This window comes from Myxine glutinosa, chromosome 11 (assembly GCF_964187855.1).
Source record: "Myxine glutinosa chromosome 11, kmMyxGlut1.1, whole genome shotgun sequence".
Lineage (NCBI taxonomy): Eukaryota > Metazoa > Chordata > Myxini > Myxiniformes > Myxinidae > Myxine > Myxine glutinosa.
The window spans coordinates 67792426-67811867 of NC_136271.1; the positions used below are offsets into that span (position 1 = coordinate 67792426).

Genomic DNA, 19442 nt, shown 5'->3' on the forward strand with positions numbered 1-19442 from the left:
AAGATGGACAAGTTTCCACAAAATGGATAGCAATGGCATCCCTCAATTCATCCACTACATCAGATAACTTTAAAGTCAGTACTGTACACAAGTGCCAGTATTAAAAGTACTGTATTTGGGGAAGAGGGGTGAAGAAAGTAAATTTGCATTGCGTCGTCATGTGCTGAATGCCAGCATGGATTTGATCTTCCATCACACCATAAATATATTTAATTAAGATGGACAGGAAATAAAAGTCATAACTACAGCTAGCAACTGCTGAACTCTGTAGGGAAGGCCTCAAACACCAAGCCTGCAATTGCCGTTTTTGTGATGGAGACTTCTCTATGGGCAGTTCGCTTTTCCAGACATATGCCCGATGGTCGTCGTGCTCTTTCAGCCTGCCCTTTCACCCAGGAAAGCAATTATTGTGAGAAGGGCAGGTTCAGCTAACCTTAGCTGTTTGGTGCAACATTTGAATCGCCGTGCGATTCCGTAGTGCTGGTGGGAGACCTTTGGCTTCGTTGAGTGTTTCTCAGGCGCTCAAGTTCAGCAAAGGAAGCTGTGGCAGATCCGCGACATGCTGGCTGTGCCTGTAGACAAATTGGCAGCATTTGTGTGTGTTGGTTATTTGCAAACAGTCACCAGAAAGTCCATTTTCAAACCATTTGTCATCAAAAAAGTGGGAAATGCAAAAACCTTGTATTTGATCTCGAGGCCATGTGTTCATGATTTATAAGTCTTACACGTTATCTTCTTTCTCCTGTTAACCACTCCTTACCCCAATACATATATATTATCATCCTCCCTTTATCCAATTAAAATTTCTCAAACTAGAACTTAGTACTCAGTAGAGCGCATACCTCTGCCAGGCTGAACAGTTTATGTTCTCTATCCCATTGATAGGCCGGATCTGGATCCGGACCTGAACCAAAATCTAATCTCTTGTTCTTGTGGCCTAACCAATTCACCCACCTAGCTTTGTCATAATCTGTTGACAACTTATTGAAATATCGTGCTATTTATCGTTTTTTGGCCCTATCACTCAGTGGTGAAGAATTACTTGAAAAAACTAAAAAAATCCTTATATCCAGATCTTCACCAAAATCGAATCAATTCGTCCTTGTCCCACATCCAACCTCTCCACAAAATTTCGTTAGAATCTGTCCACAACATTTTGAGATATCCTGTTCACAGACAGACAAACAAACAGAATTGTAAACATAACCTCCACCCACCTTAGGTGGCAGAGGTAAAAATTAAAAATAATTTTAAATTAGAAAATTTACCGTGCATTCAGAAAGTATTCAGACCCCTTCACTTTTTTCACATTTTGTTATGTTGCAGCCTTATGCTGAAATCGTTTAAATTCATCTTTTCCCTCATCAATCTACACTCAATACCCCATAATGACAAAGAGAAAACAGGATTTTAGAAAGTTTTGCAAATTTATTAAAAAGAAAAAACTGAAATATCACATTGACATAAGTATTCAGACCCTTAACTCAGTACTTAGTTGAAGCACCTTTGGCAGCGATTACAGCCTCGAGTCTTCTTGGGTATGACGCGACAAGCTTTGCACACCTGGATTTGGGGATTTTTTGCCATTCTTCTCTGCAGATCCTCTCAAGCTCTGTTAGGTTGGATGGGGACCGTCGGTGGACAGCCATTTTCAGGTCTCTCCAGAGATGTTCGATTGGGTTCAAGTCAGGGCTCTGGCTGGGCCACTCAAGGACCTTCACAGAGTTGTCCCTAAGCCACTCCTGCGTTGTATTGGCTGTGTGCTTAGGGTCATTGTCCTGTTGGAAGGTGAACCTTCGGCCCAGTCTGAGGTCCTGAGCGCTCTTTTTCAGGTTTTCATTAAGGATATCTCTGTACTTTGCTCCATTCATTGTTCCCTCAACCCTGACCAGTCCCCCAGTCCCTGCTGCTGAAAAACACCCCCACAGCATGATGCTGCCACCACCATGCTTCACCGTTGGAATGGTATTGAGCAGGTGATGAGCGGTGCCTGGTTTCCTCCAGACATGACGCTCAGAATTGAGGCCAAACAGTTCAATCTTGGTTTCATCAGACCACAGAATCTTGTTTCTCACAGTCTGAGAGTCCTTTAGGTGCTTTTTTGCAAACTCCAAGCGGGCTTTCATGTGTCTTTCACCGAGGAGAGGCTTCCATCTGGCCACTCTGCCATAAAGCCCAGATCAGTGGAGTGTTGCAGTGATGGTTGTCCTTCTGGAAGTTTCTCCCATCTCCACACAGGATCTCTGGAGCTCAGCCAGAGTGACCATTAGGTTCTTGGTCACCTCTCTTACCAAGGCCCTTCTCCCCCGATTGCTCAGTTTGGCCGGGCGGCCATCTTGAGGAAGAGCCCTGGGTGTTCCAAACTTCTTCCATTTAAGAATTATGGAGGCCACTGTGCTCTTGGGAACCTTCAATGGAGCAGAGATTTTTTTGTAGGCTTCCCCAGATCTTTGCCTCGACACAATCCTGTCTCTGAGCTCTGCAGGCAGTTCCTACGACCTCATGGCTTGGTTTTTGCTCTGATATGCATTGTCAGCTGTGAGACCTTATATAGACAGGTGTGTGCCTTTCCAAATCATGTCCAATCAATTGAATTTACCACAGGTGGACTCCAATCAAGGTGTAGAAACATCTCAAAGATGATCAATTGAAAGGGGAGGCACCTGAGCTAAATTTCAAGTGTCATAGCAAAGGGTCTGAATGCTTATGTCAATGTGATATTTCAGTTTTTTCTTTTTAATAAATTTGCAAAACTTTATAAAATCCTGTTTTCTCTTTGTCATTATGGGGTACTGAGTGTAGATTGATGAAGGAAAAGATGAATTTAAACGATTTCAGCCTAAAACTGCAACATAACAAAATGTGAAAAAAGTGAAGGGGGTCTGAATACTTTCTGAATGCACTGTAATTAATCCCCTCCACCCCTTTCAAATCCCAACTCATTCTGTTTTCTTCATCATTCCTTTGCTCACAAGTTATCCTTTTACGACTCGTGACATTTTTTTCTTTACCACCTCATTTCATCCCAGGATCATTTATGCCCCCAATTAGCCGACCTAACCCATCACTCTTACTGACAGGTTACATTTCCCTCCTCTTCTCTCTCTCTTTTCCTGTTCATTCATTCCCTTGCTTGTATCCAACTGTGGCCCTACATTCTTATTGTCAGAACTTTGCCTGTCACTTCTCCCATCACCTAAGGTCTTGTACATAAAAAATAAGTAAACCCAAAGTGTTGCAACATCAGTATACAATTTTATAAGGGTTAACAATGTCAAATCCATTCTGTCATTCTGAAGTGAAAATTCCCAAAGCTAATGACTACTTTCCTGGAAACTCTGATAATATGAAATGCTTCTTCAAACGATAATCTGATTTATGTTCACCTGTGACTCATGAGGCTTCCAACCAATAGCGTGCAGCACATGAAAGGTGGCTGGTACGCCATCTTTCCCACCATATAATTCTGTTTAGAGAAGGAAGCAATGGAGTTGTGCGTGAGGGCTTATGAGAGACTTTAGTTTTGTTTATGCTATGATTATACTGCTTGTGATTCTAATGCAGGCTCAGTGAGGTGGGCTGTTACATAACATACCATGGTATATAGCTGCAGCGGCAGCAAGTGTATCCCGGTGCAATAGTAGTCTGCGTTGCCAGGCACAGTTACTTTCTCCCATTCCTGACAAATCGTGACAGAGATAATCATAAGGGTTTGATTGATGCAGGGAAGTTGACAATAAATATTCTGCCTGATCAATGTGACAAAACCTCAGAGTACACAAGTAATAAAAACATTTTTTTAATGCAAAAGGATGCAGGGATGTTTCTCAAAAAAGTATATAAACAAGGTATGGAATCAAAAAAAGTATGGAATCAAAAGTATTCAATCAAAAAGTATGGAATCAAAAGTATTCAATCAAAAAGTATGGAATCACAAGAAATGATCAAGTGAAACCATCCCCACATCTTTCTTTGAATGATGGTTGTCTCTAGAAAAGACACTGTGTGTGTGTGTGTGTGTGTGTGTGTGTGTGTGTGTGTGTGTGTGTGTGTGTGTGTGTGTGTGTGTGTGTGTGTATTTATGTATGTATATATGTTGGGATTCCCATATCGACATCATCGTGTGGATTGCCATTGGTTTCTATATCGGCTCAATTCCCATAATCGACCTCTCACCTCGTCCACCGTCGTGCCGATACCTGCCTGTTCTCGTCGTTCTGCACGGCTTCAATCAGGGTGGGGATTAGTGCACGGACTTTGGGGAATGTTACATTCCACTCACGTTTGTCGTATCGTGAGTTTATTGCTTTGAGGGCATTGGGGAATGATGGTACCATCACATGTATTGTTCGTTTGATGCAAGTGACATTTTCATTGTACATTCTTTAATAGTGTTATTATTGTGTTTGTGAGAGTTCTTAATACAATTACTTGTTGTGTTCTACAATTGCATTGGTGTGGTTTTACCATGGTTTATTAGAACACGCAAAATAACAAATATTTCTGCCACGGTCCCTCTCGAGACTCTGAGGTGCACTGTAACCGGGGTTCGGGGAGGAACATGTAACAATAAATATGTGTTTGGCTACAATACTGGGTACACCAAGTGTTACATCTGAGTGGAAAAATAAAGTTTCAGGAACTTTTCTAGGGAAACATTAAGTATGCTGTATTATGTTGTTCTGTATATATTGGAGTATCCGACTTTGAAGCATCAGACCTGCTACATGCGTCGTTTTCACCAAAATGAAAACGAGAGTGCACTTTGCACGCTGGATTTGTGCATAACGCAGCACCGAAGGACACGGACACGAAAACAAGTTCTGATGTCATCCGTAAATGAGTGGTCGTCTGCCAGCGAGTGGCTGCTTTGCTATCACAACAAACGGGACCCATGTTACACATAATCAAGTTTCAAGCGATGCGGGTTTCTTTTCACTTTTGCTGGGATGTGATTCGTGCATAACGGGGCAGACACGAAAAAAATACGACAAGATTATTGCCCAAAAAAAACAAAGTTTCTGATTGATCGATTCAATAAGTATCAAGGGCATTCTTCTTAAGATATTTCTTAACCTACACACCTAGTTCATTTCACGAGTCCTTCGTGATTTGAAAATGAAACTGACATCACAATTATTGTGAATTTGGTGAACACCAAGCGTTATGCTCGAATCACTTATTTTGCCACCCATTGCACATTTCAAGGAATTTTAGAAAATGTAAAAAAAACAACGCCAGGAGACATACGAAAGAGTAACATCCCTACATCGTGGAAAAATGGCATCTCAGAACATGCAGCAGGTGATAACCTACAGTGGATTCCATCAAACATTCCATTTAATTACAATTTTAATCATCAATGCATATTTTTATTTAAAGACTAGGAAATAAATCTTGACAGTGAGAATGTAACATTTTATTTCGAAAATATGCCATTTTTTCTTGTTTACTCAACCATCGCAAATCTAAGTGCATGATATAATGTGAAAATCAGGTTTTTGCAGGTCCTCAAGACTATTTGCTACAACATGAAACCATATGTGTCTTTTCATTAGGTTCATCTTCTTTTTTTTAAATTGAGGGCATTTCATTTCATCTGTGTAAAAGTGTACCCAGTATTGTAGCCATGCACATACACTACCGGTCGAAAGTTTTAGAACACCTAAATTTTCCAGTTTTTATTGAAATTTAAGCAATTCAAGTCCAGTGAATAACCTGAAATGGTACAAAGGTAAGCAGTAAACTGCTCGAGGTTAAAAAAAAGTTTAGGTTAGCAGAAACGGGAAAATAATGCAAATTGCACAGTTATATTGTAAAAAAAGGCCTTCTTCAGGGAACAAGTAATGGGTTAACAACTTACAGCTGTTCTGCAGCAATATAGGTAAATTAAGCCTTGAAAGTTGATGCAAACAATTCCTACAGGTGTCCCAACCTCTGCTGATTACTTGATTACAAACCCCCTGTCTGTATAAAAGCAGTATTGGAACAGACTGTTATTACACCCTCTGAACGCATTATTTGGACAATATTGCACTGCAGGAAGTAGTATATTGCTATCATAATGGCGAGAAAAAGGCAATTAACAAAGGAAGACAGGCAGACAATTATAACCCTTAAAAGTGTACATCTTTCCTTTAGAGAATTTGCAAAGAAAGCCAAGGTGTCAGTGAATACAGTTTCCTACACCATCAAAAGGCAACTGGAGGAAACTCTGACAGGAAGAGGTCTGGCAGACCCAAAGCCACAACAGAATCAGAAGACAAGTTTCTGAGAGTCAACAGCTTGCGTGATAGGTGGCTCACAGGACAACAGCTTCAAGCACAGCTTAACACTGATCGAAGTAAGCAAGTCTCAGTTTCAACTTAACACTTTAAGTTAACACTTAACACTTAACACACAACTTTCAACCAGCACTGCCCTCTCTTGGATCAAATCTTACCTCTCTGACAGATGCCAGTTCATCTCCATCAATAACTGCAAATCCCCCACTGCTCCCCTCCCCCAAGGTGTCCCCCAAGGTTCAGTTCTTGGCCCCCTCCTATTCATCCTTTACCTGTCCCCCCTCGGTCACTTAATCCGCCGTCATGGTCTCCAATTCCACTGCTTCGCTGATGACATCCAGCTTTTCATCTCCACCAAGTCCATCGCCACCGCCACCCACTCTATCCTGACAAACTGCATCACTGAAATAAAATCCTGGCTTCAAATCAACTTCCTCAAACTTAACTGTGATAAATCTGAAATAATTATCATTGGCCCAAAAACGCTCATAAAATCCACCCATAACTTTGCCCTCAACATCGACGGTATCCCAGTGTCCACCTCCCTTCACATCCGGAATCTTGGCATCATCTTTGACCAAACCCTCTCCTTCGACAAATACACTAAACAGATCACAAAGACAGCCTTCTTTCACCTGAAAAACATGGCCCGTCTCCGTCCATCCCTCTCCTCCATGGCTGGAGAAACCCTCATCCACGCCTCCATCACCTCCCATCTGGACTACTGCAATAGCCTCCTCTATGGTTCACCCTCAACAATCACCAATAAACTCCAATACATTCAGAACTCCGCTGCCCGTCTAGTCACCCATTCCCGGACCCGTGACCACATCACCCCCGTCCTTTACAAGCTTCACTGGATCCCCATCTCCCGGGGAATCCAGTACAAAATCCTCCTCTTGACCTACAAAGCCCTCCATAACCTGGCCCCATCCTACCTGGCTGACCTCCTCTCCAGACACACTCCCAACCGTAACCTCCGCTCTGCTGGTACCAACCTCCTGACCCCCCCCCCCCCATCCGGACCAAATTCAGATCCTGGGGGGACAGGGCCTTCTTCATTGCTGCTCCCACCCTCTGGAACTCACTACCTCACACCATCAGAGACTCCTCCTCACTCACCACATTCAAAACATCACTCAAGACCCACATGTTCAACACTGCATTCAACATTTAACCCACAGCATTTAACCCCTAACTATCTCTTCTCCTTCTCCCTCCTTTTTGCTTTAAATATTTCCCTATTGATTCTTGTCTTTTGCAATTGTTTTTATGTTTTGCTATGCATTATGTTTTGCACTCTGTCAAAGCGTCTTTTGGCTTCCTGAAAAGCGCAGCGCAAAAAATAATAACAATGCATAAAATAAATGCATTGTTATTATTATTAACTGTGAAGAGAAGACCGAGCTGCAGGTTTGACAGGTCGAGTGGCAGTAAGAAAGCCATTGCTAAGATGGCAAAATAAGAAAAAGAGGCTTGCCTGGGCCATGAAGCACCACCAGTGGACTACTGAAGACTGGAAGAAGGTCTTATGGACCGATGAATCAAAATTTGAAATCTTTGGTTCATCACGCAGGGTTTTTGTATGCCATCGAGTAGGTGAAAGGATGGTTCCTCAGTGTGTGACACCAACTGTCAAACATGGAGAAGGGAGCGTGATGGTCTAGGGCTCTTTTGCTGGATCCAGAGTCGGCGACTTGCACCCTGAACCAAAAAGGCTACTACAGCATTTTGCAGCACCATGCAATACCCTCTGGTATACGCCTGGTTGGTCAGGGGGTTCATTCTACAGCAAGATAATGACCCTAAACACACCTCCAGGCTATGTCAAAACTACCTTCGAGAAAAGAACAAGACGGTAGGCTTCAAATCATGGAATGGTCAGCATAGTCTCCAGACTTAAACCCCATCGAGCTGGTTTGGGATGAACTGGACAAAAGGGTGAAAGCGAAGCAACCTACAAGTGCAACACATTTGTGGGAACTTCTGCAACAGTGTTGGGAAGAACTTCCCGAACAATATTTGATTTCCATTGCAGAAAGAATGTCACGAGTGTGTTTGGCGGTTATATCTGCAAAAGGTGGCTACTTTGCCGAGTCAAAAATTTGAATTTAATTTTGTTAAACAAAATGATTCTATGATTTATTTTTTTATCTCCAATTGTTTATTTGTTCTATGCTTAATTTCAGAGTACATTGAGACATTAAACTGTGTAAATTTCAATAAAAAATGGAAAAATCGAGGTGTTCTAAAACTTTCGACCGGTAGTGTATCTATAATCTATATATATCTATATCTATATATATATATATATATATATATATATATATCTATATATATTGTTACGGATTCGTCACTTCCGTTGTGGTTTTCATCCACTGCAAATATTTCTGATTCCATGTACTATTATTGTTTTCAAAAGGTTTATTGTTTAGGAACTGTTTTCAAAAGGTGAAAAAGTTAGAGTTAAAAGAAACCGAAAACCGGATGACGCCGAAGAAGAGGAAGAGGAGAGAAAAGAAGGCGGAGCGAGTGGAGTCGGACAAGACGCCTAGATGCTTTGCGGTCTGGAGCGAACGTTGGCGAACGACAGTCACTAGCGAACTTTCGGGTTTCCCGGGAAAGGGATTCCTGCGACAGAGTTGTTATCGCTGTGACAGATCAACCTGCATGTCACGTTTTGCGGTTGATTCCGAAGAGAATCGTTGGACTGCCGCAATGCCTCGAATGGGCCGTCGGCCATTTTGACTCGTGCGATTTGCGCATTGCGCAAGGTCTTTGCTTCGCTTCAGCCGTTTTCACCGCATTCAGACGTTTATCTGGTGTGTGTGTGTGCAACGTGGCTTTTGAAGGTTAATTTGCGGTTCGCCGACTGTGAGCCGTGGAACGTCCATACCCGAGGGTGTGATTTCCCAGTCGCCTGGAGGGCGCCTTTGGATTTCCCAGTCGCCTTGAGGGCGCCTTTGCGCAGCTTTGGCAGTGGGACTGTACTTGTCATCCGAACGGGATTCTGGTCTCGATACGACATCGTACGGACGATCGCTGGAGCGGATCGACTTTGGCTTGAAGCCGGAATCAACTTTGGCTTGAAGCCGGGGATTAGAGACATTGGGAATCTTCTTCTTTTCGCTCACTTGGAGCACAGTGAGTTATATTGTACGAACCTGAAGGTACCATCATAGGATATATATTGATTGTACTTTTGATTACTATTATTGTTGTACTGTTATTCTTGTGTGATCTTAATACAATATTTGTTTGTTGGTAACAATTGGTGTGGCTTCATCATTGATCTTTGACATACAGAATAACACATTTTTCTGCTGTGACTCCTCTCGGGGCTCGGAGGTACACCGTGACCAGGGGGTTGGGGAGGAGCACGTAACAGTATGGCAAATGTGTCTCGCGGCACTGCCCCCATTAGCCTGATTGGCAGTTGTAGTTCCGCCCACCCATCTGATCCCTTCTTATTCCTTTGCAAAATAATGCAGTTTCGTGTAATTTTCGGGGAATCCTTTCAAGCTATTAAAATCACGACAGCAAAGGATGCTGCACCAAGTAAAACTTTGTCAGATGGTACCAGCGAGAAATACGAATAGGAAGAATATTTTCTATTTTTGACTGGTGTTACTTTCAATATTTATTTTGTATACATAGTTGACGCCCGTGGAAGAGCGGATCAGGACACAATAGGACAAAATAAGCTGTGGAGAGAAGGGGGAAAACACCAACAGCAAGAGTTGAAGACCGAGATAGAGGCAGACTTGAACAAATAATGGGTGTGGGGAAGAATGAATGGATACAGAAAGAAACTAAGGAGGGAAAACTGGAAATTTGGAAGGAGGAGCAATTGGGGTGGGGTGAGTGGATTGGGGTGGGGTGAGGGGATTGGGTTAATGAGAGTAGTTAACGAGAGATCATGGTTTTGGATTGGGGACGATCTGAGATGGTGGTGAACAGCTATCTTAAATATTTGGAGAGAAGGATGAGATTGAAGTGGCAATCCAGGCCTTACCCTCTTACTTTTGATATACTGCAAATTATGGGAGCAAACTTGACCACCATAATGAACTTTCAGCTTAGTAGCATTATTTATGAACCTTCTCTGTATGCTCTGATCATTCCACTTCAGAGATAACCTACACAGGATTCCTTTAGTCATCTCCACCCACCTTGCAGATCATCCAGTAGATGGTAGACACTTGGGTAAATGACTACAATCTCATCAGAGTCCTGCAAGCATGATAATATCAATGATTATGTGAAAACACAGACAGGAGTCATACATGTGAGCATAATCACTGAGCAAAGAGTTAAACTTGGTGGGACTGGGTTAAAGAGGAGGTGGGTGGACAATTATGATGCAAATAAATATGAAGGTTTTTATGAAACAATATGAAAAAGTAAGGAAGCTTTGATTAAAATAAGAAATGAGAAAACTGTCTCAAAGACATCTTGATATACATCTCAAAATTAGGTTACTGCTTCTACATTACAATCATTATAACTCATGTGCAGGCGTATCTTCACCACAGTGAGCAAGTTGAAGCCAATGCGAGCAAGCAGGTCACCAACATCAGTGAGAGAAGTGAAGGGAGAAATGTGGGGAGAGATTCCCCCTTCACGTTCCTGTTCAGCTAACTGAAGGGAGCAACGAAGTTCATACAATGAGTCTGCACCCAACATTGCCAACACAAATGCACCATCAGGTCTCAGAACACGCAGCACCTGGAGAAAGCAGAAGAAAGTTGTGGGTGATAAAAAAACAAAACAGAACAGCAATCTTAGACGTCGTGACGTCGACCGATATGCCTACGCCCACATTATTACATCATTATACATACTTGTACCAAGTTTGATTTAAATCCCTTCAGCTGTTCTCAAGTATCACATTTTTACCTGACATGATCTCTGACCTTTGGCCTTTGATGCTGAAATCTAATCAGTTCGTCTTTCCATCATAATATGTACTTGTACCAAGTTTGGTCAAAATCCCATCACGAGTTGACAAGTTAGTGCAGGAACAGAATTTAACCTAATGGGCCCTCTGACCTTTGACCTCTTGACCCAAAAATCAAATCGGTTTATCTTTCCATCATAATACAAACTTGTACCAATTTTGGTGAAAATCCCATTGCTGGTTCCCAAGTTATCATAATGATATGATTTTTACATAACATGACCTCTGACCTTTGGCCTCTTGATCACAAATTCTAAACAGCTCATTTTTACATCAAAGTGCATATTTGATTTAAATCCCTTCAGCCGTTCTAAAGTTATTGCGGTAACGAAAACCTACCATGGACACATGGACAACCCGAAAACATAATGCCTCCGGCGACATAATGCCTCCGGTAACTAAAGGGTTCATAGAACACCTTACCCCCCAACGACATGAGAAACAACGACATGGGTGGGGTCTAAAACAAACAAAAAAATAACCACCTTTAGAGGCCATTTTTCCCCGCAAAGCGGGGGTTGGCCTTTTTCGGGAACCGTGGTTGTTGTTGTTTTTTCGGTCCCCTATTTGAAGCAATGTTTTATGGCCGGATGCCCTTCCTGACGCCAACCCTTTTTGCCGCCTTTAACGACAAACAGGGTCTGAGATGGGTGGGGTCTGAGAGAGGCAAATTTGATTGGTCATGATGGTGTAAAATGCAGTAATATTTTGTCCTAGTACTACGAAACGAAAGGGTTTTGAAAATGATAAAAAGGCGATTTGTGTTCTCCAGTGTATAATTCAAATGAAATGAAGATTTTAAGAAAAAAAAAATCGGGAAGTTTACAGCCGTTGATGCGCCTTTTATACCACCTTATTTAATACGTTATATTAGTTATTTGTACTTGTTGTTTGCGTCATTTATGATGACATCCTTAAAACAGTAACTCTCCTGTTTTTGGAATGATTTTCAATTTTGTTTGACCAGAGCCAGAGAGGCCGATATAGGGAAGAAGTATCTCGCTCCTCTCTGCGCATGTGTGATTGGGACGAATTCAGAATGCCAAAATACTGCTCGTTTTGCAATTCATGTTCCAATTTGTGTTCAAAACATAACATTCAATTGAAATCAAGTTGTTCCTCGAACATAAATTGACGTTTGTACAGACAGACAGACACAAACCAATAATTGCTTAACACCTTGACCCCACTTTTTGTTTTCGCATGCACAGGGTAAATATATCGCAAAGGAAGAAAATTTGGTATGTGACAAAAGCAATCAAGAAGGAAGGAAAGGAAATTAAGAAAGCTAGGTGTAGAACAAGCATTAGGAGAACATTGAAGAGAATGAGGGAAAGAGTCAGACATAATGGATGAAATATTTTTTATGCACGAGAACATACTTACAAAATGTATTGGACCTATATATTACATACACGTTGGCTGGGAAGTAATTTACCCAATTTGATTTAAAAAAACAAAAACAAAAAAAAACCGAGTGAAAGAAAAAAGAATGGGGGCGGATTGGGAAGAGAAAGAAGTAAGAAGAGGGGGAGGTATTTTTCGCAGTAGTGTAGGGAGAAATAAAGAAATTCTCACAGTATATTGATAGCCCCCAATGTGAAATATGAATGCGGTACTAATAAACCTTATTAACAGAGAAAATTTGAAAAGACTACATTGAACCTCTTCTAACAATTTATGGAAATTGACTTTCGAGAGAGCACAATAAAAAAGGGAAAGAGCATAGCAGAATTAAAAATGGCAAAAATAAAACACGAGAAAAATCGGCGAAGGGAGAGAAAATGGACATAAAAACATTTACCCACCTCTGAAAAGGCCTTCGGTAGGTTGTTGATCCAATGGAACCTGATCATGTGGATGATACATTGCAGCAGCATTAGCAAGACAACTATTGTTTTGCTTTCTTGCAACCTACAAATCATCCATATGCTTCAATGACCGCCATAGGAATGGCCACCGTATGTATAGATAAGTAATATAAACATCGGGTGTTCAGTTAGCCGTTTGCATTGACAAAATACTCAAGTATTCCAATCCAAAACGTGGCAGTAATTAATGGCGCATGCTTTATTATGGATGGGACACTTGTTCAGAATCATGCGATGGGGGTTTATAAGTAGGTGGGTGAAGGGCATACGCAAGGCTGCTGACCACGAGGTGAAAAGCATCGTCTGCAAATGGAAGATTCTCTTCATCAGCCAGGACGCGCAAATTGTGAACATCCGTCGGCAAAGGATTATTCTGGAAGAAAAAGGTGACATGTCAAATCGAGGTTAAAATTCAATTCTAGAAAGTGAGGGCAAGAGGATTGGAAAATACACAAAAAGGTCAAATTAAATACCTTACACTAAAATCACAGTAAATGGTAAAACAAAAGTAACTAGAACGGCTGAACGGCGCATACACCCTCCAGGCCGAACAGTTTACGTTTTGTATCCAACTGATAGGCCTGATCTGGATCCGGACTTGACTCAAAATCTAATCGGCTTGTTCTTGTCAGCTACGCAACTCATCCACTTAGTTTTGTCATAACTCGTCCACAATTTTTTGAAATATCGTGCTATACATCCCTGGTGTTGGCTTAGCGGTTAGGGTGCCGGCTTAGGATCCGAGGATCATGGGTTCGAATCCCGGTCGATCGCTGAATTAACGCCAGGGGGGTTGACTCAGCCTGTCATCCTTCCGAGGTCGGCAAATTGAGTACCAGCTTGCTGGGATGAATGATCGCGGTGTGTACCCCGGTTTAGAATAGGTACAGGTACACCGTATCCCTGCGCATCGTAAGAGGCGGCCAAGGGTTGGCGTCAGGAAGGGCATCCGGCCATAAAAACATTGCCTCAAACAGGGAACCATGATTGTCATGGCGCCCGCAAGGCTAACCCCCGCTCTAGCGGGGAAAATGGCCTTAAAACGATCCTTCATATCATTTTTGGCCCCATCTCTGAATGGTGAAGAAACACATAAAAACTAAAAAAAACTCAGATCTGGATCCAGATTTGGGTCTTCACCAAAATCTAATCAATTCCTCCCTATCGCACACCTAACCTGTCCACCAGGTTTCGTCCAAATCCTTCCATAACCTTTTTGAGATATCCTGCTCACAGACAAACAACGGTGAGTTTATAACCTCCGTCCACCTTCAGCGGCAAAGGTAATTATTAATGTCACAAATCCTACCAGGCATGCCGCTGCTATATCTGTCTGGATCATCAGCTCCACTGTTTCCTGTAAAGCATAATCAACGATGACACAGACAGTCTGTGTGCCAAGAAAATAGCCACACAATTGAGAAAGATTCAACGACAGAATGTGAAATGCTGATCCAAATACAATTCAGCAAATTATTGATGAGACAAAGTTTATAGTATTTTATAAATGCATCACTTGCATAAATTTCTTCAAAAGACTATGCAATGGATAATCAACTTTGTTTTACGAATAAGATAGCAACACGTTGAGTCACCATTTTGTCCTGAAAGTGACTGCTTATGAAACCGACACGACATAATGTGGTTGGCTTGGAAAAACGGTTTGCACACTTGGTTATCAATCTTGGATATACAGTGAAACCTTGGCTTACAAGTGCACCAACTTACGAGTTTTCCGAGATACGAGCCGTCGCTCGGTCGATTTTTTGCTTTGTGATGCGAGCCGAGATCTGAGTTACGAGCGAGCGAGCTTACGCCACCCGCCACTAGGTGGCCCAGCGAGCGTTCAGTTCACGTGGTTATCTTGCCGTGCAAGCATCTCTGCCGTATCGCTGTTGCTTTGTTTTCGCATTTTGTTTATTTTGGAAAATTTCTTAGTTTTAACCATGGGTCCTAAGAAATTGAGTGCCAAGGGCAGTGCTGAGAAGAAGAAAAGGATGATGTGCTTGGATATAAAACACGTAATCGTCGAAAAACATGAGCGAGGTGTGCGTGTTGTCGACTTGGCGAGGCAGTACGATCGTAGTACTTCTACGATATGTACGATTTTGAAGCAGAAGGAGTCGATAAAGGCTATAACGCCAGCCAAGGGCGTTAAGATTATTTCAAAGCTCCGGACCTCTGTCCATGAAGAGATGGAGAAGTTGTTGTTTGTGTGGTTGGCAGTGTCAGTAAATACAGTGAGTAAATACAGTGAGGAGTGTGAGTAAATACACTTAATAAAACCAGTTTATTTCTTTACATTCTCTTTTATTATGTACAGTATATACGAGGTCGTGCTTGTTTCTACATTATTTGTTATTTATAAAGTACATTTTTCTTATTTAAAAACACGTAACAAAAAAAATTGGTGTGGTTTTTGGGGGGCTGGAACGGATTAATAGCATTTCAATTCATTTTAATGGGGAAATTTAATTTGAGAAACGAGCAAATTGAGTTACGAGCTCGGTCACAGAACGAATTAAACTCGTAAGTCAAGGTTTCACTGTATATATATATTTTTGAGCAGTACCTTGGTAATGTGTTCTGATACATAACCCCTTCCTGCACCCACATCCAGAGCAACAGGGAATGACCTGCAAAGGAAAATCCCATGAAAGGTTTCAGTGAATGTGCATCAAATATAAGCAAAACTTTTAGCAGTACCCCGAGGAGTACCCCTGGCTGCGGCTCCTCTCCGCTCCTACCTTTTGTTCATGTGTGTGTTGTACCGTCCACCAAACAGCGATGACTCCATTTACATTTCGCTCTCTGACAACATGGACCAACCTCGATCCACTCATCCCAATTCTCTCTTCCTCATATGTGGCGACTTCAACTGTCATCATGCCAGCTGGCTGGGTGTGGGTACCTCTCTCACCAGCCACGGCACCTCAGCAAAGGACTTCTGCGACTCACTGGAACTGACACAATCTGTCAATTTCCCAACCCGGATCTTAGTCAACAGAGCATATTCTCTCTTAGACTTGGTTATTACGAAGTTCCCTCCAAATGTCTGCTGTTCTTCATCTGCTGCAATTGGTTCAACTGATCATGTGCTTGTTAAAGTGGACATCTCTCTGGCCATTCTCAGAGAGCCTCCTCAGCGTCGACGAGTCTGGCATTTCACTCAGGCCAACTGGCAAGGTCTTCAAGCAGCCATCAATCATCTGGACTGGTCTCCCATCTGTACCGCCTCTGACATAAACCAATCCTGGGAATTCTTCCAAAGTAATTTGCTCTCTCTCATGCACAGATTCATCCCATCTCGCCTTCAGTTGTCATATCCTTCCTCCCGTCCATGGTACACTGAATCTTGTGGTGAGGCAGTTGCCCTGAAATAACTTGCCTTCTCCTCATGGAAGGCAAATCAAACTGAAGGCAATCTCAGTTCCTTTCACAAAGCTCGGAACAAGTGTGTGTCTACCCTCAGGAGAGCCAGGAAACAATATCTCTCCACTCTCAAGACTGAACTCTCAAACCTGTCTCCCTCCTCCAAATCCTGGTGGCGTCTGGTCAAATCTGTTTCTGGTGTTTGTTCCCCCCCCATCGACTCCCTTACCTCAAACGGCTACACAGCTGACACCGCACGTGAAAAAGCTGAATGCCTAAACTCTGTGTTTGCCCCAAAATCTTGTGTGCCAAACCCATCTCTCTCTGTACCCACCTTACCCAGTCAACCCAAGCTGCTCCTGGACTCTGTGTCCTTCTCTCCTGACATGGTGGAGAAGTTTCTGTCAAACCTCAACTATGATTCTGCACTGGTCCAGACGGCATCAGCCCACGGGTCCTAAAATCCTGCTCTGCCACTCTATCTCACCCTCTCACTGTTCTCTTCACCCTCTCTTTTGCTCATTTTCATCTGCCATCAGCTTGGAAATCAGCCAACATTACTGCTTTACACAAAATGGTGCAAAAACAGATCGTTGCAACAACAGACCAATCAGCCTGCTCCCAAACATCAGCAAGGTAATGGATTGCATCATTGCTTCTGACATCATATCCTTCCTCTTCTCCAATGGCTTGAACTCTGTTCATCAATTTGCATTCAGACCAGGTCATTCTCCTGTGGACATGCTGCTTCTGCTGTCTCAACAATGGAAGGAGGTCCTCAATGCCAAACAGGAAATCAGAGCTGTCTCCCTTGACATATCTCGTGCCTTCAATACAGTCTGACACCCCCCTGCCCTGCTCACCAAACTTTCCTCCTATGGTATCCATGGAAACCTCCACGCATGGCTTGCGGACTTCCTCTCTGGTCATATTCAACATGTGGCCCTAAATGGAATTCTCTCATCTCCCATTCCTGTCCAGGCTGGAGTTCCTCCAGGCAGTGTTCTGGGCTCTGTGCTTTTTCTGGTCTTCATCATTGATCTCTCCGATTCTCTAGAAAATCCTCTCTATCTCTTTGCTGATGACTCCACTCTCTGCCGCTCCATACCTCAACCCTCAGATCGGCAGGCAGCAACATCTTCACTCTCTGCAAACCTGGATAAAATCACAAACTGGTCAAATAAGTGGAGCATGTCTTTCAATCCTGACAAATCTCACACTCTCACTTTGTCTCTCCGAAAAGACCGTCTGGATAACCCTCCCATATACTTTCGCAACAATCCTCTCAAAGAAGTTCTGTCATTCAAGCCTTTGGGTCTCACTATCTTCCATGATCTTTCCTGGGAAAACCACATTTCCAAGCTGGCCTCCAAAGCCAGTCGGCAACTGGGCATCCTCCATCGTGCGAAGTCCTTCCTTGGCACTACTGAGCTCCTCACCAAATACAAAGCTTTCATCCGCAGCTTGATGAAGTACTGCTCTCCCCTCTGGGCTGGTGCACCTGCCTCACACCTAGCTCGGCTTCACGCTGTCGAAACCAAAGTTTTCAGAATCATTGGTATCTCCCGCGATGAAGCTCATTCTTAGGGCCTTTCACTCGCTCACCACAGGCAGGTAGGTGGTCTTTCTGTCTTCTACCGACTCCTCTCCGGCCTAGCTCCCCCTGCTCTGTCTGTGCTCTGCCCCCAAATATTCCTTCAGAACGCACAAGATCTGCCAGCAACCCTCTTCTGGTGAAACTGCCAAAATCAAGACTCTCTGCTCACTTCACTCTTTCATTCCTCTTTTCTCCCGCCTCTGAAACAATCTCCCACACTCTCTTAAGTCCCTCTCCTCCCTCCAGGTCTTTAAAGCAACTGTTCACTCCCATCTCTTATCTTCCCCCACCCAAAACCTTGATCTTTTCTACCCCCATAAAAACACACCAAATCAGCCTCTTTCAATCTCCAACTTCTTTCCTGAAATTCCTTGTGGTGTTCATTTGCTTTATACCGTGTACCCCTCCCCCCAGCCCTCTCCCTTCCACAGATCTACCAACATCCCCATTCTCTGTTGTTGTTGTGCTTATGTGCTTCCTTCTCTGTCCCCCTCTTGTTTCCCTTCATTGTATGTTTTATGTGTTTGTGCATGTTTTCATGTTCAATGTGTTAGCTCTTACACGAGCCTCGATTCTGTATACAAATAGAAAAAAACAACAACTTGAGAACGGCTGAAGGGATATAAATCAAACTTGATACAAGTACTGTACGTATATTGTATAATGATGAAAAGATTAACTGATTCGATTTTTTGCGGTCAAGAGGTCAAAGATCAGTGGTCATGTCAAGTAAAAATGATGTTGCCACACCAACTTGTGAACCAGTGATGGGATTTTCCCCAAATTTGGTATAATTATATATTATGATGCAAAGATGAACTGATTATATTTTGGCATCAAAGGTGTGGAGTGAGGTGATTTTGGTGAGGTCAGAGGACATGTGAGGTAAAAATGTGATACTTGAGAGCAGCTGAATGGATTTAAATCAAACTTGGTACAAGTTGTCGTAATCGGTCGACGTTGTGACGTCGAAAAGTGTCGTTCTAGTTTCTTCTATTTTTGTCGTGGGAGCCTGGAAATCCAGACAAATAATAATTCTGCGGCCCCTATAGGCCGAGCGCTCACGCAAATGAAATCGATCTCATCTGTAAGTATGCTTGCTCACACCACACCACACCACTAATGCGATTTTCGAGACATGTACATGTACGTACGTATCAAGCATAGTACGTGTCATATACAGTTAAGCAAGCATAGTATGAGCAAGCATAGCACGTATCATATACAGTTAAGTTAGCTCCCTAGCTCTAGTGATAGCACGTGTGTTATTGATCTCTTTCACCAACTTTATTGATGGCATTAATTGAGATACTGACGAAGTACAGTAGACCTAGGTCCCGAAATGGTCTTTATTTGTC

General features: G+C 42.7%; 1 protein-coding gene across 4 annotated transcripts in view; it reads right to left on the bottom strand.

The window, feature by feature from the left end:
- Window positions 1-19442, bottom strand: part of NDUFAF5 (NADH:ubiquinone oxidoreductase complex assembly factor 5) — a 78617-nt gene that overhangs the window by 31928 nt on the left and 27247 nt on the right. For 2 of the 4 annotated variants that reach the window (XM_068130804.2, XM_068130803.2), the window contains exons 3-11: window positions 15688-15751; window positions 14425-14472; window positions 13385-13488; window positions 13053-13092; window positions 10815-11012; window positions 10457-10517; window positions 3596-3679; window positions 3387-3466; window positions 434-572 (exon numbers count right to left, since the gene is read on the bottom strand). In XM_068130804.2, coding sequence (XP_067986905.2) covers window positions 435-572; window positions 3387-3466; window positions 3596-3679; window positions 10457-10517; window positions 10815-11012; window positions 13053-13092; window positions 13385-13488; window positions 14425-14472; window positions 15688-15751 — 817 coding nt within the window. In that variant the 3' untranslated portion in view covers window position 434. Of the gene's footprint in view, window positions 1-92; window positions 573-3386; window positions 3467-3595; window positions 3680-10456; window positions 10518-10814; window positions 11013-13052; window positions 13093-13384; window positions 13489-14424; window positions 14473-15687; window positions 15752-19442 lie in introns of those variants that run through there. The other 2 variants (XM_068130802.2, XM_068130805.2) reach the window with 2 other exon arrangements.